The 21150-nt window shown below is 47.4% G+C and overlaps 1 protein-coding gene across 4 annotated transcripts in view; it reads left to right on the top strand.

Annotated features, from left to right (window-relative positions):
- Window positions 1-2207: 2207 nt before the first annotated feature.
- Window positions 2208-21150, top strand: part of Ubr5 (ubiquitin protein ligase E3 component n-recognin 5) — a 119301-nt gene continuing 100358 nt past the window's right edge. For 2 of the 4 annotated variants that reach the window (XM_028857194.2, XM_028857192.2), the window contains exon 1: window positions 2223-2696. In XM_028857194.2, coding sequence (XP_028713027.1) covers window positions 2236-2696 — 461 coding nt within the window. In that variant the 5' untranslated portion in view covers window positions 2223-2235. Of the gene's footprint in view, window positions 2697-21150 lie in introns of all 4 variants that reach the window. The other 2 variants (XM_028857191.2, XM_028857193.2) reach the window with 2 other exon arrangements.

Genomic DNA, 21150 nt, shown 5'->3' with positions numbered 1-21150 from the left:
GGCCTTTTGAAACTGCAAAGCTCACCCCCACTGACACACTTCCTTTAATAAAGCCTATAATCCTTTCAAAGAGTTCCACTTCCTGGTGACTAAGACTCAAATACACGAGCCTATGGGGACCACTCTTATTCAAACCACCACACGGTCATTCCTCTACCTTATTTCTTCATGTGATACATGATTACAACTCTTTGTCTTTACTTGTCCCCTTCCCAGATGAAAATTCTCCTGAATGTATTATCTGGGGTTGGGGGAGGGCCAGGGCCAGGAAGGTTACCCATCAAGGCAGTTTGTATGGTTTGCTTTGAGTGAGGAGACTGGAGTTCGGGTCTCAGGTACAGGAAACTAGGAGTGGATGAATCAGTCTAGAAATGAAAAGATGGAGAAGGCAGGTCTGGAAGAAAGAAACATGGCAAAGCAGAGGGGCAGAGTGTGAGCCCTGTTCAGGAGCCAATCTGAAAGTCCTATTTGTTCAGAGCATCACTGGACGCTCTGCTTACACGACTTTTCTTAATTCCCTTGGCCGGAACCATTTCCTCTTTTAACAGTACTCTCACTGCATTTAGCATGCCTGCCTTTTTGGATTGGTTTTATATACTCTGTTCCTTCTAAATTATTAACTACTAGATGGCAGCTGTGATAGGTGATAGATGGTAGTGTGACCGATGGAACTGTCAGAACAACAGAATCGGAACAGGGTTTTAGTCCGAGCCTCAGCACTTACCTAAGGTGTTTGGGCTCCAGGGTCCTCACATGTGCAATGGTGACATTCTTTTCCTCACAGTGTGATTTGTATATTATGAGACATCAGGTACATATCAGTACATAGTGAGCACATGACACATTAAAACCTTTCCTTATGTCTACGAACAGCTGTGTGATGGACACACCTTTTTGCTTGACATACAGTCTTCAGCCGCTTCGCACAACAAAATGCTATGACAGGGTAAATAATGAAGGCCACTTTCTGTTAAGTAGCAGAAGCAGGACACAGATTCTGCTTTGTCTGGTTCTAGAACCAGCAGTGTCCATCACATGGACTTGAGAAAGTATAAAAGTAGAAATGACAGGATGATTATTAGTCATGGGCCACTTACACAGTTTTAGTGGCCTTCAAACCACTATTGGTTGATCAAGACAGGGTTTTATTGTGTAGTTCTAGCTGGTCTACAACTCAAGAGGTTCACCTGCCTCTGTCGTCTGAGTGCTGGGACAAAAGGCATGCATCACTGCCCGGCCTACAACACTTTTTAGTCTAACCCAGGTGGACGCTGTAGCTGATGATGTACTGAAGTGTTACTGATCTTTCTCAAGGAGTACCTAGTCAATCTTGATTTATAGTTTTTCACAGTATGCTCAAAAGAACTTCCTAATCTAAAATGCATGAAGAGAGGAAAACTGCTCTGCTGTGCCATCATTAAGAATGTTTGTATGCCCGATTTATCGAACTACTATTACAGACTGGAGAAGAGGCTTTGGGTTTTCAGTTTTTCCCTCGAAAGAGGCAGTTGATATTTTGAAAGGATCACAGAAAACTTTAAGAGGGAATCTGTACTGGTTCCATGGGAAAACAAAAAAAAAAAAAATCAACGGAGATTCCTGGAGTTGGGGTTCTGATACCCCGGATCACAAGAAATCTCTTCTTACAACAGGTGCGTTATCATCTTTCATTAAAGTACACTTAAAAAAAAATCACGAATAACAGGAAACTGGTGGAAATTTCCACACTGCGTAGTTGCACGATGGTAGTGGTGGTGAAACGAGTTTAGGGTGATAAAAGCTGCTGCAAAGTCACTTCCAGGACCCTACCATCAGGTGTCGATAAGGCTCTTACGTAACTGCCGCGCGAAGCCGAGCATCCCCGCTTCCTTAGGGTACCTTTCTCTTAAATGTAACTGCGTCCGGAGGACGAGGAGCAACCCACGACCATTAGGGATCCGGGCGAAGCGAAGCCGGGGGGCGCGTGCCCTCTCGCCCGGCTTCCCGAGCACGTGCTCCCCGGAACACGCCGCCCCGCCCCAGGGGGCCGGGCTCGCGGCCCAGCGCGCCAATAGGCGAGCGCCTTACAGCGCCGTGGCCCGACAACGTTAAGCCGCCCAATCGCCGGGGCCCGGCCGCCCGTTTCCCGGAGCCCCGCCCCGCGCGCCGGGCCCCGCCCCCGCGGCCCGCCCCTCCGCCCTCCCCCGCCGATCGGCGCCCTGCCTGCGAGACGGAGAAACTGGGGCAGAAGTGAAGATGCGGCGGCGGCGCTGGCGGCGGCGGTTCGTCGCCAGTGACGCGCGCTGCGGGCTGCTGTCCCTCCCCGCTCCCCGCGTCCGCCGCGTCCGCCCCGGACCCCTCCACCCGCCGCGCTCCAGGCCGCCCTCGTCCGTGCGCGCCGTGGCCGGCCGAGCGGGCGGCGCGTTGATCCGCCCTCCCGCCCGCCGCGCCGGACCGCCGGGCCGCGGACACACGCTCGGCGGGGAGGCGGCGGGCCCTGCGCGCTCGCGGCCCTCCGTTTGGGGACCGGGAGGAGGAGGAGGAAGAGGAGGAGGCGGTGGCGGCGGCCGTGGGCTCCGCGGACGGGAAGGAGCTCGGGGGCCGGGCGAGAGCGGGAGCGGCTCGTCCCCGGGAGCGGGGCGCGCAGGCGGCACCATGACGTCCATCCATTTCGTGGTCCACCCGCTGCCGGGCACCGAGGACCAGCTCAATGACAGGTAATGGGGCGGCGGCGGGGGAGGGGCGCCTCCCTCCTCCTCTCCCCTCCCCCACGGCCGCGCCGGGGGCCCTACCGCCCCCTGTAGGCCCGGGGCGGGCCAAACTTGGGAGCCCCGGGCCGCGGGGCGGGGGCCGGCGTGGTGTGGACGCGGCGGCGGCGGCGGCGGCGGTGTAGACGGCCTAGCGCGCAGCCCCCTCCCCCTCCCGCGAGGAACCTCGTTGAACTCGGCGGAGCCGGGGGCGCCCGGCCCAGGCCCGAGGAATCCATATTAGTCAAAGTTGAATTGAGACAGACAATGCGGATGGGGGAGGGTGGAGGTGGGAAAGAGAGGGAAGAGGAGCGGCGGGTTCGGGGGCTCCCGCGAGCCTCGTCCCGGGGGCTGGGCATCCCCGGGGAGGCGGGGAGGGGCGATTCCCGGCAGACCGTGGGTTGGGAGGGGTTGCAGGGAGGGAGGGAGCGCCATGATTATTGTTATTATTATTAGATTTGAGCCCCTGCGGTGAGGTTGACTGCCCCGGAGGGGGAATGAAGTCAGGCGGGGGGTGGGGAAGTGGATTGGATTCCTTTTGCCCTCCTTCCTTCGAAATGGTACTGCCAAACTCCTGCACCCGGGCCCCTGTGGTGCGAGCCTTTTTGTTTCCTTTTTTATTCTAATGATAGTGTTTTCTCGAGTTGTAATTTGACAGCTGAAAACTGCGTCGAGTGTCAAAGGAAAACTCTTCCTGTTGCAGTTGGCAATGCTGTTTTCCTTAACACTGGATTTCTGGGTTGCGTTTGCTACCAGCAGAGGAGGAATTTTGATTTAAATTTTTAAAAAATCTCATAAGGCTGTTTTGATTCGGATTCTTCCCCTTGGCTCCGTCGCTGTGCCTTGCCAGTTGAGGATACTGAGTTGGAGGGTCACATGCTCTCTGGGACCTAAGATAAAGCAGGAAAAGTTCCTGTACTCTTGCAAAACCGACTCGCAGGTTGAAGGAGGCCTCCATTAAAGCGTGTCTTGGTATCTAGGACTTAGATCTAATGATGGGCCAAATGTTTACAGGTCAGAGAGTGAGGCGTTTTAAGCTTCCCTCTCCCTGAATGCGGTCCTGCTGGCCCGTATTTCTTTTGCGTGTGGAAGGCCATCGTTGCCCAAGTTTAGAAGCAAGGTGTAATTTTTGCTAAGTGAACTGATGACTTAAGTTGCGTGACGCCCAGTTTGTCATGCGCTTCCCGGAGAGAGGAAGAGGCCTAACGTGCTACTGGCCTCTAAAGTGTCAGTGTGTCCACAGCGTGAGCCGGCAGCTTTTAGATCCTGGACCGGCAGTCTAGTTTCAGACATTGGGTGAGGATTTTTTAATCTTTAGCCATATTGTTTAAATACATGTTTGTGGAACTCAAAATGCTTTTTGAAAAGATTAACTACTTGGAGTTGTCTTATAGCTCTTTAAATATGGATGCAACCTTTAAGCCATTTCAACATTTTGTTATAGGATCCTTATTCTGTCTTGATTGCATTGGAGGTACTTATTTACAGCTTCAACGTCAGATTTTTTTTTTGGGGGGGGGGAAATCTGAGAATCAGGCTAGTAGTGAGGACGGCTCTGCTGCCATTTGTTCGGAGAGGCGTGTGGGTCGTGTTTTAGTCATTTGCCCTGTAACTTAGAAAGGTGCACCAGAGGAGGGCATGCTTTCTGTGGCAGTACACACTGACTTTGTGTACCAAGAACTTTAAAGAGCCTGTTCAGTTGAGTATGCATGCCAAAACCCTTGTCTTGGCGTTACCAACCTTGTGCTTACTAATTAATTTATTTAGACAGGGTCCTGGCTGGCCTGGAGTTCACTGTGAGTCTGATGATGACCTTGCACTTCTTATTCTCCTGTCTACCTCCCTAGCGCTGTGATTATAGGCCGGAGCCACCACACCCAGTTTACAGGGGCCTAGGACCCAGGGCTTCATGCGTACCAGACAGACTCTCTACCAATTGTGCTACATCTCCTGTGTGTCGGGCATTTTGATTCAGTTTTTAGTGTTCTTTTTACTTTAGCTGTTTGAGAAATTGACGGTTTTTTTTAAAGCTGCCATTTTTCTAGTCCCAGCTTTGTTTTTGACTCTTGTAGAGTCCATGTACTGTATTAAGAATATTTATAGATAGTTGTGACTTTTTGCTGTCTGTCTAGATAGCAGTATGGGATGGAGGTCTCTGTGTTGCCCAAGCTGGCTTGAATTCACAATTCTGCCTTAGCCTCTTGGGTGCTGAGCTTACAGGTATGTGCAACAACACCTGGGGTGAGATTTTAACTTTGTCTTGATGTGTATATACACGAGTGCCTGCATGTATGTATCTGTGCAGGGCATCAGGTCCCTGGGACTGGAGATAATTATAGGTGATTGTGAGCTGCTGGATGTGGGTGATGGAAATGGAACAACCCACATCCTCAGCAAGAGCAGCCAGTGTTATTGACTGCTAAGCCATCTTTTTAGATCCCTGGTATGAGTTTCTTATAAAGTAAGGGAAAAGACAGGTAACTTTGAGTTCTATAACATGTTAATTAAGGTGGTAGATAAACAAACGCCTTTAATCCCAGCACTCAGGAAACAGCCAGCCGGATCCCTGTGAGTTCAAGGCCAGCCTGGGCTACAGAGTGAGATCCAGGGCAGCTATGACTGTTTCCCAGAGAAACTCTATCTTGAAAAACCAACCCCCCCCCACACACAAAAAAAAACCCTGGTGGTAGTTAAACTTAAAACTGTTATGCTGCTTAGTGCGTGGCCTATTGAAGGCCTCCTCCTAAGTGCCGAAGAAGAGTCCATTTCATTTAAATGTTAATTCTGGAGATGGAATTCGGATCCCCACGTTGGCATAGCCAGCACTATGCTGACTGAACCCCTCCCTAGCTCTCTAGTGAATTTCTTGTTCTAGTTCCTGTTTACCAATGTCTCAGACAACAGAAGAACTAGACCTGAACTGTGGTTCTAAAGCCTCAGGGGAGAGCTGGAAGTGCCCTGCCCCAGTCCCTGGAAAACGCCTGAGAAGTGACATGCCTGCCTGAGTTGTACTCCTCACAGAGATTGGTGGGGTGACCCCAGAGAGATGCGCGGTGGACTCCCGCTGAGGTCTGCACACCGTGCCGGTGTCCTGACTTGGTGCTCAGCCATGCACACACACCTGCCTAGAGGCCCTGTGTGTTCATCCGCTGCTAGAAACTTAGTCTTTAGTTACGTGGCTCGTGGACTATATAAGAATCAAGCTTTAAAATTGGTGTGCACGTGAGTGTGCCACAGCATGGGTATGGAGGTCAGAGACACTTGCTTCTACAATTTGGATCCTGGGGATCAAACTTAGGTTGTTAGACTTGGCGGCAAGGGTCTTGACCCAGTGAACCATCTTGCTGGCCCAGTATTGTGGTCCAATATTGTGTACATGTGTATATGATGTGTGTGTGGGTGTACAAGTGTGAGTGTCACAGCATGTGTGTGGAGGTTCAGAGGTCAACTTTCAGGAGTGTGTCCTCCTTTTCTACCGTGGGTTCCAGGGGTCAAACTGAGGCCGGCAGGCCTGCCCAGCGAGAGCACATGCTTGCTGAGCCGGGTCAGCAGCCCCCACCTCCAGACAAGCTCTTACGTGGTCCTTCCTTACATTTGGCGTGTCATTTCTTTGAGGTGAGTTGGTTCTAGTTTTAAAGAACAGAATTAGCCAGATTTTGGTATCCTAGAGTTTTGACAACTTCTGCCCAACACCTCCTCCAGGTTACCTGCTTTTTTTTTTTTTTTTTTGGTCAGCTGACTTTAACCCTTTCCTTGTGCTAGATAAGGAAGAAAAGGTCTTTTTAAAGCGCTGTGGATATGACGTGGGTTGTCCTCAGATTACTCCTTAGGGTGCAGGTTGATTATAACACAGACCAGTTGTCATTGTAAGTGGGATTCCTGGGAGTGTTGCATTATAATGTGTTGTGTAATCAGTTCTAGTCAGGCTTAGTGGTCACATCACTGGGGTTTTTTCTCTAATAGTTTCTCCCTCAGAGTGCTGGAAGGCTACAGTGTAGAAGAGACAGGAGTTTGAAACTGTTTGGCTGGGGAGTGGCCCCAAGGTTAGGGAGGGACAGTTGAGATAGTGAATGAGAAGCACAAGTATTTGATGGGAGTCTGGAAAAGATGAAGAGAGGGTTACTTGAATTGTCTTTATACATGAGCAGTGTGAGAGCTCAGCTCATCCTAGAATACCCTCTCCCACAATTTTCCTCCCCTTCCCTTCTCCAGGGTGCTGGGGAATTGACCCTAGGAGCTTGAGGACGCTAGGTATAAGTGCTGTACCACAGAACGACATCTCCATGCCCTGAAACTATTAGTATAAGTGAAAAACAAAATGGGCATGACAGCTCCTGCCAGCAGTCTTAGCTAGCACTTGGGAGAGTGAGGCCCTAATTGCAGCAAGTTTGAGGTCAACCCAGTCTAATTTTGAGTTCCAGGCCACTTGATTGACAGGGAGACCTTGTCTTTAATAAACAAGACCCCAGACTCTTACCCCAAGTTTGCCGTTCCAGATGACAGCGATTTTACCTTTCAGGGGCTCCCTGGCGGTACATGCCGGCCGGCATTTCAGTGTGAGTGATGAAGCCATGCCTGTAGGCATGCTAAGCCATGCTCCTTCCTAACTGAAATCTCAGCTAGGACATTGCTGCTGGCCTGTAGTGGCTCTAGGCTCTGGTAAGAACAGGACTGTTCCCCACAGCCTGGAATGACCAAATTCAAAATGTCAACTATGTGAGGGGAGAATCCTGGGCCAAGATTATCTTTAGTACAGATGAAAAAACCAGGTTCTTAAGTTAGTTTCAAAACATGATGATTGAAAGCTAATGAAAATTAAAGTCGAAGTCAGTCCTTCGGTAAATAGACATAGTTCAAGTTCTGTGAAGACCACATGTAGCTACTCCAGTTCCATTTCCGACAGTGCAGATAGAATGGTGTAGTGGGTAGCCATTCCAGCTTTGGTCTGGAAGTTCCAACCCCCATTGAGGTTTTGGGGAGGGCCTGAGGACCCAAGATTGGGACATGCCGCGCTCTCCTGTGGCTGGGAGCCCCGAAGCTAGAGGTGGACGGAGGAGAGTTCTCCAGAGAACATCGCCAGACTACTGCTGCGTCTTTCCCAGAACCCTCAACCTACCTATTCCTCATTTGTAAGTTACGCCATTAAATAAATCTCCTTTTAACTATGTGGAGTGGCCTTAATAATTTCATCAATAGAATGGTCCATCAGAGCACCGTGTGTTGAGAATTAGGGATTGGCTAACTGTAACAAGGCTAAAAATAAAACATTTTTAGGACTGTGGGTTTTATGTCTTTGCACTTGAGCAGGAGCCAAAAGGTGTAGAAGGGTGCTTTCACAGAGCTGGACAAAGGTGGTGGGGGGTGGGGTTATAATGATTAAAGTGCCTGGAATTTTCAGTGGTCCTGACCCCAAGCCCCACCAGAAACACCACCCAAGTGTTAGGCTAAGTGTGATAGAGCATAATTAGCAGGGAACCCCACTGATTACTGAGCTTGTCATCTAAAGACGTCCTAGAAACATTGTGGTGGGAAGGGGCGGTTAAATTTAATGAATGGATTAAAGGCAGTTGTTTGAGAAAAGATTGAAAATGGTGTAGACAAGCCCAATTAGAAGTTGAAAAGACAAATGGGCAGTGAGTTTTACAAGTCAAGAAATTTGTTACTGGTCATAGACCTAGGCACAGACACCAGTGAAAGAAACGCGCTGGCAAGGGGCAGTGTGGAGTGAGCAGTGGAGGTGGGCAGACAGTTTTCCTTAACAGTTTGTTATTTAGGGAGCAGGCTCTAAAGGAAATAGAATGATAGAGATTGTCGGGTTACATCTAAATACTTTGTTTTGGTCTTTTGAGGCAGGGTCTTGCTGCTCATAGTGATCCCCCTGCCTCTGCCTGCTGAGTCCTTGGATTAAAGGTGCATGCCACTGTGGGGAGTCTCTAAGTACAATCTTTGTTTTGAGACAGAGTATCAGTATGTATGTCTTTCCCTCTGGCCTTGAACACTTTATTCTTTGCCTCTGAGTGCCAGGATGATAGTGCACACCACCACAAACGGACCCAGAGTCTAGGATGATCTTTTATTTACACTAGTTTGCCTTTAGATCGCTCCCCAGAGGTTATAGGCATACAAGGCATAAGGCACCCACCTGGCTTTCCAGGGTCAGCCCAGGATTTCCTTGGGTGTCTAGGTGGGCACTCCCTGCTGAGCTACCTCTCCAGCCCTCTCCCAGCTCTCAGGCTGTCCAACTTCTTGACATTGCAACATGACCGTCATCTCTGAAGTTCACCTTGAAAACTGCAGTCAAGTTACCAAAAGTAGGGGACAACGAGATGCGTTACTCAGTGGTGAAGAGCATGTACTTACTGCTCTTGTGGAGAGGACCAGAGTTCTCAGCACACATGCAGGCGGCGGACTCCAGCTTCATAGGATCTTCATAGGCCACTGCACTCAAGTGCACACATCCCCACAGACACAGGCATGTTCAGTTTGTAACAATAATGAATCTTTAAGCAGTCTCTTTTTACAAGTTAAGTTTATAATTTTGTGTTGAACCTCATTCATAGCTAGCCTTAGCCATTGGTGCCCACAAGCACAAGGCATATATATATACACATACATACATACATACATACATACATACATACATACGTGTATATACACATATATACATGAGAGAGCAATTTTATGTTGCAACAGGATGTACTTGGTATCCTTTTCCTTGTCTGAGAAACAACTGCACTCACCACTTGTGGCTTTTTGTTTGTTTTATTTTGACTTGATGCCCTGCCATTCTGATCATAATAAAATAAATTTTCCCCTGGCTTGCTCTGATTATGAATTGTTGATTTTTTTCTTCTGTTAACTGGTTTTAAAAATATCCCCTGAATATTAGTATTTAAAAGCCTTGTGGAAGGTTTCAACATCTGCAGAAGTAGAGAAAATAGTAAACTAAACATTAGGTACTCATCACCCAGTCTCAGTAGTTATAAATCGGGGCCAGCTCATGCCAATCCCGGCCCCACTAGTCCTGTCCGTCTGTCAAAAATTTATTTTATTAAATTAAAATAAAGTTATTTGGGTGTGCTTGAGCTAGTGAGTGTGAGTGTGTGTGTGTGTGTGTGTGTGTGTGTGTGTGTGTGACAGAAGCGTGTAAATCAGCTGAGTCATAAAGGACCCTAGATTTGCGTTGTGCACTGTGTGCATGTGTGTGTAAGTACCTGCACACATGCACACTAGAGCATGTGTGCACAGTACACATGTGGGAGTTAGAGAAGTAGGCTGGTTCTGTCTTTCCACCATGTAGCTCCCCTCAGACCAAATCTGCAGCTTGTCAGGCTTTGGCAGTCAGCACCTTCACCAGCTGAGGTGTCCTAATCGGCCTGCACCAGTTAGTTTAATTGATACGTTTTCATTGTATTTCTCAGCACTGCACCTTTAAATACCTAAAATAGATTAGTGCCAAATCTGTCCAGATTTCCTGTTGTCTTTATGACTGATAATTTTGATAATTCTGTTTAGTAAAGTTAGTTGGGGCCATTGAAAATTGTATTTTATGTATGTTTTGCCTGCTTGCATATCTGTGTACCACATACATAGAAGAGGGTATGGGATTCTCTGGAACTGGGGTTACAGCCAGTTGTTGGGCCACGTGGGCACTGGGACTGAAATTCACAAGAGCAACAAGATGGCTCAGTAGTTAGAAGAGTGACTACTCTTCTGGAGGACCTGGGTTCAATTCCCAGCACCCACATGGTAGCTTACAACTGTCTGTAACTCTAGTTCCAGGGGACCTGTCACACTTTCACAGACATACATGCAGGCAAAACACCAATGCACATTAAATAAATTATTAAAAAAAAAAAAAAAAGAAGCAATCCCAACACTCGGGAGGCAGAGGCAGGTGGATCTCTGTGAGTTCGAGGCCAGCCTGGTCTACAGAGCGAGTTCCAGGAAAGCCAGGGCTATACAGAGAAACCCTGTCTTGAAAAACCAAACAAACAAACAAACAACCCTGTCTTGAAAAACCAACCAACCAACCAACCAAACAAACAAACAAACAAAAAAAAGAACAAGAACTCTTAAATAGTTTTTGAGACAGAATCTCACTATCTAGCCCTGGCTGGCCGGAACTGCCGTGTAGGCAGGCTGGCTTTGGATTCACAGAGGTCTGCTGGCCTCAGCCTCCCCAGTGATTGGTTAGCAGGTGTTGGCAGCACAGCCTCTGTGAACCTGACCTTCTCAAGAGGAAACACCTTTGACTGTAACCTTTAGAGGGAGCGTGGGACACAATGGAGTTTTAAACTTTTTTGACTCAATCTCACTGGGTAGTCCAGACCAGCCTGGAATTTATCATGTAACCCTTAAACTATAATCCTCCTCAGCCTCTTAAGTGCTAGGATTATAGTTACGAGCTACCACACACTGTTCCCACTGGAAACCTTCATGTTCCTGACAGCTCAGTACTGTAATTTGTCTTTTTAGTGCTGAGGGTGGAACCAGGTGCTTCTAGGGTGCTAAGCTACCACTGAGCCCCAGTATTGCAGCTTGTCGGGAGGTCGTCCTACCCCAGCTGTTTGCAGTTGTGGTGTGGACGAATGATTTCCTGTGGGAACACACCGGGAGGAAGATGGGAAAAGGTGATGACTTTCTTGCTTTCTTTCCTTCCTTTCTCTCTCTCTCTCTCTCTCTCTCTCTCTCTCTCTCTCTCTCTCTCTCTCCCCTCTCTCCCCCCCTCCCTCCCCCTCCCTCCCTCCCTCCCTCCTTCTTTGGTTTTTCAAGACAGGGTCTCTGTGTAGCTTTGCGCCTTTCCTGGATCTCACTCTGTAGACCAGGCTGGCCTTGAACTCACAGAGATCCGCCTGGCTCTGCCTCCCGAGTGCTGGGATTAAAGATGTGCGCCACCACCACCCGGCGATGACATTTTTTCTAAGTTAATATTTAGAGGTGAAAGTATTAAATAAGCTCTTAGAAATTATTTTTAATAAAATTTATTTATTTGTATTTTATGTGCATTGGTGTTTTGCCTGCATGGGTGTCTGTGTGAGGGTGTTGGGTCCCCTGGAACTGGAGTTACAGACAGTTATGAGCTGCCATGTGGGTGCTGGGAATTGAACCCAGGTCCTCTGGAAGAGCAGGCAATGCTCTTAGCCACTGAGCATCTCTCCAGTCCCTAGAAATTATTCTTTAATAAGGCATTTAATGTTTTATTCTTGCCATTGTAGTAGGAATCCAACTCCAAGTAAGTATGGTAAATTCTCAACTAACCGCTTTTGTAGCGTTTGCCTTCTTGGTGTGATAATGAAGCAGAGGTGTCCAGTGCTCTCTCACTTCCAAGTGGAATTTGTTACATAGCGGGAATACCTTGGAAATACTTCAGATGGTGGAGTTCATGAGAATAACATTTTATTTACTGCTTTTTAGTTTTATTTTGAGACAGTAGCCCTAGCTGGCCTAGTACTCTATGTAGATCAGGCTGGGCTCAAGTTTATAGAGAGCTATCTGCCTGCCCATGTGTCCTGGGTGCTGGGTTAAAATCGGTCATCATCCCCAGCCTTTTGTCTATTTCCCTGGTTGACGTGTGTGTAGGCTTGGGAGTGTGAAGACAGCCTAAGGTGGAGCCTGCCTTCACAGTGAAGATAGGGAACATTCCATCACTCGGAGAAGTCACCTGGTGCCAGTTTCTCCTCTCAGTTTCTTCTCCTTTGACAGATAGTCTGTTGGCTCAGTTTTTAGCATAAAAATGGAGTCTTGAGCATTTTACACATTGCTTTTCTGATGCCCTGAAGTGTAGAGTTGATTCTTTTTTATATTAGTACACGAATAATAGTATTCCTTGTGAGGGTACCCCACGATTTCAAGTCTGACTTGTTCTCTTGTTGATGTAAATTTTTTTTTTCTGTAAATTTTGTTCTGTTTCTGGCTGTTGCCTTGTTTTTAAGAAGTTCTTTGTTATATAAGAAAATTATTTTAAAAAATCTGGAAGACAGAATAGAAAAGGTCTGTTTTGTCACAGTTCATATTTTGATTTCTTCTCCCTCTCCCTCCTTGTATTTCTGTGTGTCCTTCTGTTTGGTGTACTGGGGATCAGACCAAGGCCTCATGTACATTGTCTCTTTTTGTATATGAATGTTTATATTTAGTTTATCGTGAACATAATTTTATATACTTGCCTTTTTTTTCCCAGAAAAACAATCAAAAATTACATTTTTAATAGCAAATTTTCTTTTCTTTCTTTTTTTCTTTTTGGTTTTTCGAGACAGTCTGTGTAGCTTTGCGCCTTTCCTGGAACTCACTCTGTAGACCAGGCTGGCCTCAAACTCTCAGAGATCCGCCTGCCTCTGCCTCCCGAGTGCTGGGATTAAAGGCGTGCGCCACCACTGCCCGGCGATAGCAAATTTTCTTATGGACATTATATATTTGGGGCTGGAGAGGTGGCTCAGCTGTGCCAGAGCACTGGCTATTTGACCAGAAGGTAGAGATTCCCAGCACGCACGCACGCACGCACGCACGCACGCACGCACGCACGCACGCACGCACGTGGGAGCTCACAGCCATGTTTACCTCTAGTTCTAGAGGATCCGATGCCCTTTTCTGGCCTCCTCAAGTACTAGGCATGAACACGGTACACAGACATACAGGCTGGCTAAACATACCTAAACAATTAAATGATACATTGGTATAAAGACATCGGATCTAGATTGCTGCTTACAAAACGGAGTGAATCCATATTTTTTCCTCCATTAGTTTGGGCCATATTTTTGTGGTACAGGGTCAAAAGTATTGAGAACCTACCCATTGTGAGAAATTACCTCTGCTCCAGTATGAGCTGCACCTTCAGAATTAAGTTTAGGAGCTGTTCCACATCTTCCCTAGGACTAATGCACTAATTTTAAGGTAGACTTGGTGGCTCATGTCTATCGTCATAACACTGGGGAGGCCGAGGCAGTGAGACTGTCGTGATTTCTAGGCTAACCTAGGCTATAGTGAAAAAGACTGTTGGCAAACCTTCTGTACACCGTCTAGAAAACCCTAACCAAATCCGAAATCAACACCCCATCCAAACGCCAGGGCGACTACTCACCGTACCTGGAGCTCCTGGGATGATCTGTATTAGCCTCTCCAGGACTCTTCCTTAAGACGGAGGTGGACATTTATCTGGGTTTTTTGTGAAAGCCTGCTGGCTGGGATTTGAGAAGCGGAGGTTGGATTTTGTCTTAAGGAACAAGTTACATTTGTGATTAGGAAGTTTATTTGATGGAGAAAGAGACAATGGTAGTGTAGTTTAGTATCTGAAGTGATAAAGATGGTTTGGATAAGATGGTTTGTATGAAAGGCTTTGGGGGAAGGAGGATCAGGTTGTTGCTGATTAGTTTTCTATGTTGTTGGCTTTGTTTTTTTTTGACCAAAGTAGTATGTGGTGGGTGTGGCAGTTAGTCCAGCTGGAGAGGCCAAGGAGGTCTATTTGGTGAGACCCTGTTCTCTCTGCCCCTCCCCCAGCAGAAGTCACTTGTCTGGTTATTGCCCCGGGTCATCATCTTTGACTCTTAAAGAAACGCCGTTCTTCACTATAGACTAGTCTGGTTTAAGTACTCCTCCTTTGGAATCCAAGGTTTTGCACAAGCAAGACACACATTCCACTATATACCTCGTGCCCCCCCTCCCCCCGCCTTTTTTTTGAGACAGGCTTTGTCTGTTTAGCCCTGGCTGTCATGGAACTCATTCTGTAGCCCAGGCTGGCCTTGGACTCAGATCTGCTTGCCTCTGCCTCCTGAGTGCTGGGGTTAAAGGTGTGAGCCACCCCCCCCCCCCCCCGGCTTATACGATTTCTTAATAAGCTTGTATTTCTAGTGGTGTTTACAGTTAAATTTTTATCTTTTAAGAAACACATTGACACCCCCCCCCCATAAGGTGATTGTATTCTTTTCCCAGGTGTTCTGGTGAGTACCTGGGGTTAGAGAGGCATTGAGGGAGTGCTTTGGTGCTATGGACTGGGTGACTTTTCATTGGTTTTTTTGGGGAGACGTATAGGAACACTTTGTCTTCTATATTCAGCAGCAGGGGATGAACTTAGGTTGCTGCAACAGGCCCTTCAAATCTCCTGTTAGGATGCAGTCACTGCCAAGGGAATGCAGAACCGGGTCAGAGGTGAGGCGTGGTGACACTCTTGGCAGCTGCCCCCTCTGTGTCCACAGCCGGGAGTCAGTAGGTGGTCAGCTGCCGTACCACACTTCAGAGTAGTTGTGCTTTGGCCAAGCTCTGGAGTGGCAGGGTGTTGTCTTTTTTGGGAGTGGGGGTGCCTCTGTGGCCTCTGCTTCAGCAAATGTGAAGTCTTGTCAGTTGCCATGAGGATATAGTCTTCCTTACAAGTAGTAGTCACTGTTTTATTTTGGTTGTGGTTTTTAAAAATAGGCTCTTACCATATAGTCCAGGCTACCCTTGAACCCTCGGTCCTTTTGCCTCAGCCTCCTGTTGTTGGGTTATAGGTGTGATCATTATGCTCACCTCTCTCTGGTAGTCTTGAGGGAACAGCATGGGCTGGCTGGGGAAACTTGCCTGTGCATGCTGTTAGTTTTTGACATGGCCCCCTCTGCCCCAATACTCTGAAGTAGCATGTCCTCGTTTAATTGTAGTAAGTCATTTCCTCTGGCTGTTTCGGGTACAGAGTTCTAACTGGCTGTGGGAGGGGGTGTAGTTTCATGGTAGAGCTCTTGCCTGTGGTGCACAAGGCCTGGGTCCCTGCTTAGCCCAGGAAAGGAGATCAGTTGATGACAGACAGACGGAAAGCAGGAAGTTCTGAAGTTGCTGAGTCTTCACTGCTTCAGGCTTTTCTTCCTCCTCCCATGTCATCCCCACCCCCATGGGGTCTCTCTGTGTAACAGCCCTGGCTGTCCTGGAACTCACTCTGCAGACCAGGCAGGCCTCAAACTCAGATCCACCTGCCTCTGCCTCCTGAGTGCTGGATTAAAGACGTGCGCCACCACCAAGGTTTTAAAAGGAGAATGTGTGTGTGTGTGTGTGTGTGTGTGTGTGTGTGTGTGTGTGTGTGTATACACACTCACTGGATAAAAACAGAATGCAAGGAATCAATACTTTGTTCACTTTTTGGTTTTGACCATAAAATTAAAAAAACAAACAGGTTAACTTATATAGTATCAGCCTCCCCCAGAACTATAAGGCACTCAGAGGGCAGCCTAAAAACCACGCCAGCACTTAGAAGGTTACAGATGGTTTGTGCAGGGAAGCTGGACTATAGGCCCAGGATGCTGAAGGCTGGGTTAAAGAGTGCTGGGGCCTGGCCTGGCCTCTGCTGCTGCTGCTGCAGAGTTTGAGGACAGGGTGGATGACCTTTGCCTCATGTGCAAGCATGTTCCTCCAGCGATGACTGCAGACCAGCTCCTTCCTGATCTTTGGTTGAGAAGTGTTGGAGCTTTTTCTGAGTCACTGAGAAGTCCTGGAAAAGAGTAAGGGGCCTAGACTAGATGGTTCAAGGAGCAGCTTCCAGGCCGTGTTGGAGATCATTTTTCTTACTTATTTGAAACAGTCATAGACTAATAAGTTTCAAGAGTGGTAGAGAGTTTCCATGTAATAATGCTGTGTGGGTTTGTTTCTGGTTTGTTTTTTCTTCACATTTTGTTCAGGTACTAGCAATAGAAAATAACAGTTTCTTGAGCTGGCAAGATGGTTCAGCAGGGTAAAGGTGCTTGCTGCTAAGTCTGATGACCTGAGCTCTGTCTCTGGAAGCCATGTGGTGGAGGGAGAGAACAGAATGCAAGCTGTCTGTCTGCTGACCTCCACACTTGTCACAGCATACGTGCCTACCCCCCAAAAATAAATGTAATTAAAGTTTTTGAGAATTGTTAATCCTGTGGTAACAGGACATTTTGTGTTTATTATTGTTGAGCTGAGATAGGGCCTTACTGTATAATAACTTAGGCGAGCCTAGAACTCAAAGTGGTCTGTCTGTGTCTGCCTCTGGAGTGCTGGCCTGATAATCAGAATTATAATTGTAGTTCACAGTTCTTTCTGTGTGTGAGAATACTTCACATATAGACAGTGTTTGCGTTTGTTTGCAAACGATAGACTCGCTGCATGTGAAAGCTGGTAGCTGCTTCCCAGTGCTCTGACTCCATGCTGGAAGGGTGTATGCAGATGGGTGCCGGCTGGGGGGGTGGGGTGGGGTGGTGGTGGTGCGGGAGCTGGTGCTGTTGTTGGCCTTTCTGTTCCCTTCTTCCTTCCCTGTAGGCATCGGCTTGATGGCCTTGACAGGTGCTGCAGACAAAAATGGCATGTACAGAGATATGTAAATGAGACGAGAGTCATCTGACTCTTGTTAGTACTTCGTTTCAGTTAGTTTATTGTGAGCACTACATCAGGATTGGGGACATCCATGTGATAGCTTTTAAGGGCTGTAATAAACTAAGTATATACTAAGTTGGGGTTTATACTAAGGCCCCAAGGAGAGGTGAAAATAGAAATAACATCTCCTGGTGCCCATGCATCTATTTAATTTGCTTTTTTAAAAATTTTTGTCTTTGAGACAGGGTCTCACTATGTAGTTCTGGCTGTCCTCAAGCTCATTGTGTAGACCAGGCTGGCCCCAGTCTCACAGGGATCCTCCTGCCTCCACCTAAAGGTGTGCTCCACTACACCTGGCTTTTTTTTTTTTTTTTTGGACAACATCTTCACTATATAACCTCAAACTTGAGATCTTCCTACCTCAGCAAGGACCAGGGAGGCAGAGGCAGGTGAATCTCTTGAGTTCAGGGTCAGGACAGTCGGGGCTACACAAAGAAACTTTCTTCTTGAAAAAATTCTGAAAAGACAAAAGAAGAAAAGAGATCCTCCCGGAGTCCTGGAGTGTTGAAATCAGTTGAGCGAAGCTGAGGCCCTGCGTTAACCTGCGCGGTAGCTCCCCGCGCACACACAGTAACATGGCTGCAGATGCTGCTGTAGATCAGTGTTTTTACACACCGCCTGCTGCGTGTGCGCACGTATTTGAGGTAATTGATTTAAAATAGCTTGTCCTCTAATTGAGCAGGACTGGGGGCTCCGCTGCATGGCACTTCTAGTTCTGGAGATTGGATGGTGGTGCTTGGCTCATGGGAGTGACAGCCCCAAATGTGGTTACCTTTGCTGAAGGAGGGTGGTCACGATTCTTCACCAAAGGTACAAGCCTGCTCTTGGGAGGCGGGAGGGTTGCCGGAAGGATTCTTGAGAATGAGGCTGGGACAGTGAATAGGTGGTAGCTAAGGGGTTGACGGAGGAGCCGTGGACTGCAGGGCAGTAAAAAGAACACAAGAGCTTTCTCAGCAACTGTGACAGCTCAAAAGTGGGAGAATTAAACAAAAAGAATATTAGCTGGACGAGTAGGCTTAGGCCTTTAATCCCTGCAGCACTCTTGAGGCAGAGGCGGGTGATCTCTGTGAGTTGGAGTCTAGTCTGGTTTACATAAGGAGTTCCAGGACAGCCAGGGCTTTGTAGAGAGACTGTGCCTTAAACAAAACATTGAGGGCCAGTGATCTGGCTCAGTGGGTAAACATGTTTGCTCTGCAGGCTTGATGACCTGTATTCAGTCCTGGGGACCCGTGGTAGGAGGAGAGAACCCATTTCTCTGAAAGCCTCCATGCACGCGCTGATGCACGCGCTGCTCTGGCACTCAGGCGCCACACATACAATACTTTTAAAAAACTTAAAAAATTAACAAAATGTTTTCATGAAACCTAATAGCCAGATTGGCTTGGAATTCACAATGTAGCCCAGGCTGGCATCAAACTCACTGTGACTCATCCTGGGAGGGTGGGCATGTGCTTCTTACAACTATTTTATATGTTTTTTGTTTGTTTATTTTGTCTCTGTTATATAGCTCTGGCTTTCTTGGAACTCGCTATATGTAGCGTAGACCAGGCTGACCTTAAGTTCAAAGAGATCATCCACCTCCTTCAGCCTCCTGAGTGCTGGATTAAAGGTGTGCACCACCATACCTGGCCTCTCTTTTCTTTTCCTTTTTTCTTTCTCTTCTTCTTTCTGTTAGTCTCAGGTATTCTGGGCTGGGCTCAGACTCATTATGTAGCAGAATTCCTGACACTCCTGCCTCGAGTTCCCAGCATGCATCATTATGCCAGTTTATGTGGTTCTGGGGATGGAACTTTGTGTGTGGTAGGCAAGCTGTGTACCAACTGAGCCCGAGACCCATAGTTATAGTCTGATTTTTAGGAAAACAATGGATTGAGTCTTTTTTTTTTTCCCCGAGACAGGGTTTCTCTGTGTAGCTTTGCGCCTTTCCTGGGACTCACTTGGTAGCCCAGGCTGGCCTTGAACTCACAGAGATCCGCCTGCCTCTGCCTCCCGAGTGCTGGGATTAAAGGCGTGCGCCACCACCGCCCGGCTGGATTGAGTCTTTAGACTTTGTTTTTGTGTGTGGTGGTGGAGGGTGAATGCATGCATCTTTGGGTGCCACAGACTGCATGGGTGATAGAGGACAGCTGTGGAGGCAGCTCTCCCCTCCCACTCTGACAGAGGTTGCCTTCTTGGGGTTCTTTGGATGGGATTCTGCAGCTAATGCAGCACGCGTTGTGTCTTTTCTTTTTAACCTGCTGAGCCGTCTCAGCAGTCTTCCTCCTCCTCCTCCTCCTCCTCCTCCTCCTCCTCCTCTTAAACAAACAAAACAAAGCTTTCTGTCCTTCTTTGTATGGAATGGAGAAGACCTTTCCAACCCATGATCCTTCTCTTTGTGCGTCTGTCATTTTGGTGACAATGATTTCTGTTTTTGACATTTCCAGTCAGGTGCAGTGGCATACCTGGAGTTTGTAACCCAGCCTGGGCTGGGTTAGACCTTCTCTTTCCGAAATAAATGAATGAATGAGTTTTTCCAGTGTTCAACTGTGAGCGTTTCCAAACATGCAGAGAAATTCTAAACTAACCCGCAGATTCTGATACTCATCTTGTAGGCTTAGTTAAATGTCTGCTGTGTTTTCAGTGTGCACATACAGATTCCTCACTTCACTGAGCTGTTTGAGAACTAGTTAGTATACTTCATCTCCCCTATGTGGATCTTTTTTCTCCACAACTACTTTTCCATTTTTTATAACTTAGAATTAAAAATGGTAGTCATCCAGTAAACAATGTATATTGACATTTCTCTCCTTGTCTTACCATGTCGATATAAAACAGTTTTCAAAACAATTTTTCATTTGAATTTTTATCATGAAGACATTTTTACAAAAGTATTTGGATGTTTTTCTCTTTAGGGCCATATATAATCATTCTATATTCAGGCTGTTTTTTTATCTTTTTGAGAGAGGATTTCCCTGTGTAGCTCTGGCTGGCTTCCGACTCATAGATTCACCTGCACCCCCATTCCATGCTGTGATTAAAGGTGTGGGGGCCTACCGCTCTATTCTTAAAGCACCACATTTTCACTTTTCATTAACTTAAACTTTAAAAGTCTCGCTCTCAGGGCTGGAGAGAGCTCAGTTGGTAAATTGCTTGCTAGGTATGCATGAGGAACTAAGTTCTCTCCCGGCACCCAAGTATAAAACTGAAAAACCAAACTAAAACAACTGAGCATGGGGACACGTGCTGGTGAATCCCAGGGCCTGAGAGGTAGAGATCGGCAGGGCCCTGGGACTCCTGACCAGCTCTCTCACTTAGGAGTGAGGCCAAGGGCCCAGGGAGAGATGAGAAATGACACCAGAGGTTGTCCTCTGGTGTCCAAACCCATGTGTATGCAAGCAGGTACTTTCTCACATGGAAAACACGCACGCACACACATGCACTCAGGAACGCACAATCTTAGATACAGCTCCCCTTTAAAAATAACAAAGAGCAGGCAGGTCTTATGCTCATCCTGAAAATCCTGACCTCAAATAACCGCCCTGCTCCCTCCAGCCTTCACAGTGCTGGGATTACAGGGTATCAGTGCACTGGCCACATTAACTTTGAACTGAGCTGTATATTACAGTATTTTCAGTTTCTGTGGTGTGTGTTAGGATGGATTCCCAATATTTTCCTAGACCTGGTGAAATACTGAACCTTGTGTGATTTGCAGTTTTACTGTGCAAATATCTGTATCGGGCTATGTTATGGTGAGATAACATCTTATGCTCAGCGACCTCTTGAGTCCAGTTGTTAACTTGTTGTGGAAGATGTTTAGAGATGGTTTTCTAAGAGATGCTCACTGGCCAAGGTCTTGGTCTGGTCAGCTTGATGTCTTTGGCAGCATCCCATTAGGTGAGGAGATGAAGATTTGAGGGGTGTGTTACCACCAGTGCTTGCGGAGTTCGCTTGCTCGTCAGTGCTGTGTTGGTTACCGGGGGTGGGGGGTGGGGGGTGGGGGTGGGGGGAGGATGGTCAGGAGGCTTTTTTGTTGCTGCTGCTGTTCTTTAAGGGATGGTTTTGATTTTGAGCAAAGATTTATTCTTCAGTTGAG

Source organism: Peromyscus leucopus, chromosome 20 (assembly GCF_004664715.2).
Source record: "Peromyscus leucopus breed LL Stock chromosome 20, UCI_PerLeu_2.1, whole genome shotgun sequence".
In the NCBI taxonomy this organism is placed as follows: Eukaryota; Metazoa; Chordata; class Mammalia; order Rodentia; family Cricetidae; genus Peromyscus; species Peromyscus leucopus.
This window is presented reverse-complemented; position numbering and strand designations above follow the sequence as displayed.